The 7,952-nt window shown below is 40.4% G+C and overlaps 1 protein-coding gene across 1 annotated transcript; it reads left to right on the plus strand.

The window, feature by feature from the left end:
• Window positions 1-296: 296 nt before the first annotated feature.
• On the plus strand, window positions 297-4,307 carry LOC104489312 (sulfotransferase 6B1-like; the record flags this gene model as incomplete). The annotated part of the gene is made up of 6 exons (XM_010131459.1): window positions 297-436; window positions 1,106-1,195; window positions 1,824-1,950; window positions 2,765-2,859; window positions 3,102-3,258; window positions 4,177-4,307. Coding segments are annotated over 6 exons (740 nt in total), but the record flags the coding sequence as incomplete, so codon positions are not given.
• Window positions 4,308-7,952: the final 3,645 nt, after the last annotated feature.

Here is a 7,952-nt window from a genome sequence, read left to right on the forward strand (position 1 = left end):
TTCAAGAAATTTTGTAGAACTCATTTTGCTCTCAAAAAGCACATCGAAGTTAATTCACAATGTGCGAGTTAATTTATGATGTACTAAGCCATTTGAATTGGAGAAACTTAACCTTGTAAAGAGTGAAGGTAGAACCCTGAGAGGTGATTGTCTGGATAGTCAGCTGTGATTGTATCACATGAAAAGAGACCAGGCGACTCACCTGGTAGTACCACCTACCTCTGTGCTTTCCTGGCAAATCCATTTCTGTTTATTCTAAAGGTTTTACCAACAATTATGTATTTTTTCCTTTTCAGGCACAAACTGGGTAGGTCAAATCTTAAATGATCTGGTAGCCATATTTGAAAAGAAAACACAGAATGAAGAAACCAGTGTGCAAGAACTTCTGGAAGAATTCCCCTATGAAATCGAAATTGGAAATACTGAGAAATATGAGGTGGGCACAGAATATGTATGAAAATTGTCAAAATTCTGTGTTTCAAATACTGAGTATATGGTTTGTGACATATTCCACTGTTTGATAAGAACTCTTCCACTTCTCCGCATATGATATCTGGTCAAGATGAATCTCATCTGCATTGCCAAATGCTGAGGGATAAATGGACAATTCAGAGGGCTTGAGAGGAGCATATATTCATTAAATACAAAAGAACTGCAGAAATTCATGTTGTAGCATGTTGGGTATCTAAGAAGAGTTTCATGACATGTCAGATACTGAAATACTGGCTTTTCTCTCTCTTATTAGTTCTTCCTCCTCACCCATTTTCTCTCTGCTCGAGATCCTTCTGCTTGCACATACCCCCAGTTAGAGTCTGCATCTTCCCTTTAGATTTGATGTCTTGTCTAACTGAACATGTTAAATACATTATCACTGAAGGGAATTAGCAATGGATAATCTTTTTCCAATTGCTCATTTTGAGGGGCTTTTGATGATTAGAGCTACCGAGAGCAGTTCACTAAGATCTGATAACACTCTCAAAAAATAATACTTCTATTAGCCAATAACTGTTGATAAGTTTAGCAAGGCAATATTTTATCATAGGCTGATGAAAAGAATACTTGTACTAACTGAACAGTCCACTTTCCTCCTTCCAACTCTTAAAAGCGAATGAACAAATTGCCTTCTCCAAGAATCATGATTACTCATCTACTTCCTGAAAATCTTCCCAGGTCTATCTTCAAATGTAAGTCCAAGGTGAGTGCTGATTTTAATGTCTTGAAAGCAAACACTCGAACGGATTTTTTTTTTTTTTTAAGCAAATTTAGTAATTTTCTGCCAGTACTTAAGCATGTAGCTTGGCCATTTCTACAAGGCTGTTTAAGTACAGCCATTCATTTCACTTAATCTGTTCGTCCTTATTGACACTTTTGTGTCAGTCTCCACAAAAGAGATAGGGGGTGGAACAAATCCTCCAGCAGTAAAATGTACTTTGGTACAATTTCCTGTGGGAGGCATTTTATGGTGTTGTCACAAGTGAGGACCTCAGTGTGTCAAGTTTCAGGGAGAATTTGTTGTTTTGTGATTTTTCCACACTACCTAAATGATGAATGATGCTTGTATCGAGCAAAACATACTTAGACTCTGCATAATTAATTCTGTTAGTCTGTAAAAGACATTTAAAAAATCTTAGGCAATATTTTTCACAGGGTGCTGAAACAAAGCAATCCACCACCTGAATTCAGAATGAAATTGCTCCTTCTGCAAGCAGTATACAAAATTTTAGAAGTTCCCTAAATTGAAATTATAAAGTAGATTATTGTTTTCTTCATACTATAGTCTCTTATGTCTTTCTCTACAAATTAAATACTTTAATTTTTTCTAGATACTGTTGCTGATTCGCAATCCAAAAGATTTAGCTACATCTTTTTTCTATTTTTGCAATGGCGTGTCTACTCTTCCCTCCTATGACACCTGGGATGAATTCTTCACAGCTTTCATGACAAAAAAAAGTATGGCGTATTCTTCTGTCTGCATCAATTAATAATGCTTTGTCTTTCTCTGAAGAACTTGCACTTTGTAAATTAGCTTCACTAAGATCTTTTGGTTTACAGTACAAAACAGAGAATAAAGACAGAAAATTAGAAATTTGAACTGAAGTTTACAGTACTTGTCTTATTGCCTGAGGATAAATCCTTATCAAAACTGCACTTCCACAAACCTCTCTAACTTGCACAAACTGATATTTTCTTGGAAGAAGCAGTTACTCCTTATGTCTCTTGCATCCCCTGCACCCCTCCTCTCCAGTGTCCATCATCTTGTGCCCACACAGATGTCTGAACACCTACTTGCCAAATTGGACCAGAGGAATGATTTGGACTAAGTCTAGATCATTAAAAGAGAAAGCAAACAATCCTGAGTTCAAACAATCCATGAGATCAAAATTGGATAAATTATTCAGTTTGCCATATCACATAGCTAGCAGATGGGAAGGTTAAACAAAGTTTTAAATTGGACTAAGGGAGTCCTCAGGGTGGTTTGAGTACTGATAGCTCTTCAGTGGACTCACATCTGTCTTGAAATATTAAGAAACTTTACTGTACCAACTTACAAATTGTATCATGTGGCTGAGACACGTGCATGTGTCAAAACGGCTTGGAGCTAAATCCCATAATTCCTACAGAAGGATTTAAACACCGGCAAAGACATGATTAATAATGCCCATGGCTGAGGAATCAACTTAAGGAGTAAAATTTGGTTCATTTCATAAGGAGCTTTTTTAATCTTAATTCATGCTTCATTTTAGGATTCTTTTGCTTTATTTAGTGCCCTGGGGATGCTACTTGGAATACCTTTCTGCATGGAACAAATATGTTGATAATGAAAATATCATGACAATAACCTATGAAGAACTAAAAGAGGTGAGGTTACCAATAATTACAAATATTTTATACTTCAAAGAGCATTTGTTCGTAAACAAATTAATCATTATATTCATATAGGGTATTCAAATCGTGTGATGCTGTATGAGATAGATTCTTGTTTTAAGGGAAGGAAAGGTGAAATTCAAACTTAAAAGCCTTTTTTAAACTTTTGTTTGTGAAAATGATTCATGTTTTCTCTTTAATTGTGATATAAACCCAAATCACATTCATCATTTCAGAATCAGTTTCTAGGTGTGAAAAACATTGCTGACTTCTTTGGGATTTCCCTGACTGAGAAAGAGCTTCAAACTGTGGTAGAGAGAAGCAGCTTCCAGTCAATGAAGAAGAACTCACAGAAGACTCATGGGACATTTGGCAATGTTCTCTTTCGCAAAGGTAGGAAGCTGTAAGAGGTCCAGAAGTAGAAAAGTCACACTTTCAAGAACTTGGGCCACCCATCCTTTGCTGCTTCTTTGCACGCAAATTAGAATTAGAGATGACTGTCAATCAGGATATCACTGTTATGCTTGAGAATACTGGTCAAGGAAGAGACTTAGCAAGGCTCAGGCAGCAGGCTGCGGGCAGCAAAGGAGAAGTAACTGCACAGAGCAAATTTTAGAGGCCCACAGATGACTGGCAGGAAGGAGGAACCATCACTTCTCTGAACTCTTCTCCATCACTTTGCCAAGATCACTGATTCTTCAGCCACTGGAAGCTTACTAGGTCAGGCAAAATTGAGCCAACTCAGCCAGAGTGGCATCATCACACTTTTTAGGAGAGTGTAGGATCTCCTGAAAGGGCCACTGCCAACGCCCTGTTCACACTCACAGGGTAGAAATATGCCAAACATGCAAGAGTCAGCTACATAGAGACAGGGAAACAAAAGGGAACTACTTCTACAGTCTAGTGTAGAGGACACAGGCATGAGAGGGCCAGCCTGGTGGTTAGAATCTATTTCTGCATTTTACATTGAAAAAGTCACTGGATAAAAACTCAAGCCACCAAGAGAGCAGAAACTCTTCCACCTTGTCAGTCATAACTGACTGGAGTAGAGAGCTGCAGGGAAATGAAGCTTTAGGATGGTTTTTTTTGGACAGTTACCTGAATACAAGTATGTTCGTTTGTGTTATAGCATTTTCACAGATTGATAGCTCCACTGACTTCAGAAAATTATATTAGTGCAAAAATGAGTGAAGCATTATCTAGAAATATTTATCAACTCTACTGAGTGTAGAAAGGAACAAGATTTACAGATCTATAGAAAAAAATTAATAAGATTTCTTGTTTTTCAAGAGTTTCTTTGCTTCTTTAAAGGTGACATAAATGACTGGAAGACTCTTTTCAGTGAAGATCAGAATGAGAAAATGGACAAAGCATTTGAAGAACGTATAGGAGGAACTAAACTGGGAGCAAAGTTGAAGTATGAAGTGTACTGTAAATCTTGAAGAGTAATGAAACGTGGTTAGAGCGAGAGCTTTCCAATGCACTCTCAGATCATCTGAATATACTCAAAAAATAGATCAAATGATAAAAGCATCTTAAAATTCTTGTAATAATAATACATCGCAACGCTGAAGCACTGTCCTTTACAATGACAATGATGAATAGTGGACTTTCGTGTTAGGGGTGAGATCTTTGGTTTGCTTTGTCTAAACTCACTTGCTGAATAAAATGGTGACCAGCCATATTCTGAATACAGCCCTATTTCAGTAGCCGTCACTTAGAAGGAAGCACCCATTTTCTTTCTATCCAAACACAGTCATCTTAGACTACTTATAATTATCTAGTATGTTTATTAATTTTTGCAAAAATGTTTCAAATCAGGCAATATCTTCACAGAAAAGAGACTAGCAAGAATATGAATCTGACACAACCTTAATGACAAAGGATATCTTCCTCATGACTTCATCTTAAATTGAATCCAAGTGAGAGGGAGGATAATGAAGGGGAATGTGGGTCAGCATTTTTAGGGATTTTAATCTCTCTGCAGAATTTCAAGATGTATTTCAGATTATGAAATGGTGTTCAGAAGCAAAATCCACTCAAAGGCACTGTTTTTATAGAATCATAGAACAGCCCATGTGGGAAGGGACCTTGAACGATCATTTGGTCCAACCTTTCATGGGAAAGGGGACCTAGATGAGATTGTTGCATCTTGAAAACCTGCAGGGATGAGGACTCTACCACATCTCTGGGGAGGTTGTTCAGGTGAATGATTGTTCTTTTATGTATTATATCGAGACAAAATCTCTCCTGTCGATGTTTTTCTTGAATTGTGGTGAGCAAAACTGGACACAATATTCCAGATACCACCTTAGAAGTGCTAATTCATGGAATCATAGAATTGTTTAGGTTGGAAAACATCTTTAAGGTCATCGAGTACAACCATAATCCCAGCACTGCCAAGTCCACCAGTTAAGACATGTCCCTAAATGTCACGTGTACACAACTTAAATACCTCCAGGGATGGGAACTCAACCACTTCCCTGGACAGCCTGTTCCAATGATTGATAACCCTTCCACTGAAGAAATTTTTCCTAATATCCAACCTACACCTTCCCTGGTACAATAAGAGGCCATTTCCTCTCATCCTATTGCTTGTTACTTGGGGAAAGAGACTGACCCCCACCTCACTGCAGCCTCCTTTCAGATAGTAATAGAGAGTGATAATGTCTCCCCTGAGCCTCCTTTTCTCCAGGCTGAACAGCCCCAGTTCCTCCTACCGCTTCTTATAATACTTATGTGCTAGACCCTTCACCAGCGTCGTTGCCCTTCTCTGGACGTGCTCCAGCACCTCAGTGTCCTTCTTGCAGTGAGGGGCCCAAAACTGAACACACTATTTCAGGTATGGCATCACCAGTGCCAAGTAGAGGAGAAGAATCACTTTCCTAGTCCTACTGATGACACTATTTCTGATACAAGCCAGGATGTTGTTGGTCTTCTTGGCCGCCTGGGCACACTGCCGGCTCCTATTCGGGTGGCTGTTTAACAATACCCCCGAGAAGAATCACTTTCCTAGTCCTACTGATGACACTATTTCTGATACAAGCCAGGATGTTGTTGGTCTTCTTGGCCGCCTGGGCACACTGCCGGCTCCTATTCAGGTGGCTGTTGACCAATACCCCCGGGTCGTTTTCCAATGGGCCATTTTCCAGACACTCTTCCCCAAGCTCTGGGGAACACCACTTGTGACCAGTCACCAACTGGATTGAACTCCATTTACCACCACTCTTTGGGCCTGGATGTGCAGCCAGTTTTTTACCCAGCGAAGAGTACACCCGTCCAAACCATGAGCAGCCAGTTTCTCCAGGAGAATGCTGTGGGAAACAGTGTCAAAAGCTTTACTAAAGTCCAGGTAGACAACGCCCACAGCTCTTCCCTCATTCACTAAGCGGATCACCTTGTCATAGAAGGAGATCAGGTTGGCCAAGCAGGACTTGCCTTTCATAAACCCATGCTGACTGAGACTGATCACTTGCTTGTCCTGTACATGCTGCTTGATAGCACTCAAGATGATCTGCTCCATAACCTTCCCTGGCACAAAGGCTGGACTGACAGGATTGCAGTTCCCAGGATTCTCCTTCCGTCCCTTCTTAAATATGGATGTCACATTTACTGACCTCCAATCAACTGGGACCTCCATGGTTAGCCAGGACTGCTGATAAATGATGGGAAGTGGCTTGGTGAGCACTTCCACCAGCTCCCTCAGTACCTTTGGGTGGATCCCATTGGGCCCCATAGACTTTTGTGTGTCTATGTGGTGCAGCAGGTCACTAATCATTTCCTCTTGGATTATGGGGGCTTCATTCTGCTCCCCATCCCTGTCTTCCAGCTCAGGAGGCTGGGTACCTGGTACTTTAATGGTACCTTACCCTTAAAGACAGTGGCAAAGAAGGCATTCATTACCTCAGCCTTTTCCTCATCATTGGTCCACTGTTTCCCCCAGCATCCAATAAAGGACAGAGATTCTCCTTTACCCCGTTTTGTTGTCAATGTATTTATACAAACTTTTTTTTATTGTCTTTTACAGCAGTAGCCAGATTAAGTTCTACTTGAGCTTTGGCCCTTCTAATTTTCCTCCTGCATATCCTCACAACATCCGTGTAGTCCGCCCAAGTTGCCAGTTACTTCTTCCAAAGGTCACAAACTCTCCTTTTTTTCCAGAGTTCCAGCCAAAGCTCTCTGTTCAGCCAGGCTGGTCTTCTTCTCTGCTAGCTCATCTTACGGCACACTGGAACAGCCTTTCCGTCCACCTTAAAGATTTCCTTCTTGAAGAATATCCCTTGAGCTTTGGCCCTTCTAATTTTCCTCCTGCATATCCTCACAACATCCGTGTAGTCCGCCCAAGTTGCCAGTTACTTCTTCCAAAGGTCACAAACTCTCCTTTTTTTCCAGAGTTCCAGCCAAAGCTCTCTGTTCAGCCAGGCTGGTCTTCTTCTCTGCTAGCTCATCTTACGGCACACTGGAACAGCCTTTCCGTCCACCTTAAAGATTTCCTTCTTGAAGAATATCCAGTCTTCCTGGTCTCCTTTGCCCCTCAGGACTGCCTCCCAGGGGATTCTGTCAACCAGTCTCCTAACCAGTCTGCCCTCCAGAAGTCCAAGGCAGCACTTCTGCTAACCCTCCTCCTTACTTCTCCAAGAATCAAAAACTCTATCATTATGTGTAACAATGAGTAATTCTCTCTTAGTATCAAGAAAATCCCAAATAATTTTATTTTTACGGTCATATAAATTTGCACTTGCTCTACTGATACCGTTTAAAGGATAAGGGAATATCCTTTATAGGTCTTTCTTTGGTTTCATTTAACATTTTGAGTGCTATTAGTTGTTCACCCAAGAGATTCCTATTCCTAGTATCAGCTGCAGCAAAGACTCTATGCCACTATTGTCAGTCTTGAGCCCTGTAATTTCAAAAGGAGTTAACCGAGTACAGAGTTAATCAGTAACTTGTGCCTTCATTCCTGAGTGAACTCCCTATCTGATTTGCTTATGTGTTGCATAGAGTTTTTCTGCATTGTGGAAAGACAGCTTGCGTCTGCTTGTTTGAAAAGACTATCACAGGGATACAAACATGAGCAGAAATAGGGA

This window comes from Buceros rhinoceros, unplaced genomic scaffold, assembly GCF_000710305.1.
Source record: "Buceros rhinoceros silvestris isolate BGI_N320 unplaced genomic scaffold, ASM71030v1 scaffold8422, whole genome shotgun sequence".
Lineage (NCBI taxonomy): Eukaryota > Metazoa > Chordata > Aves > Bucerotiformes > Bucerotidae > Buceros > Buceros rhinoceros.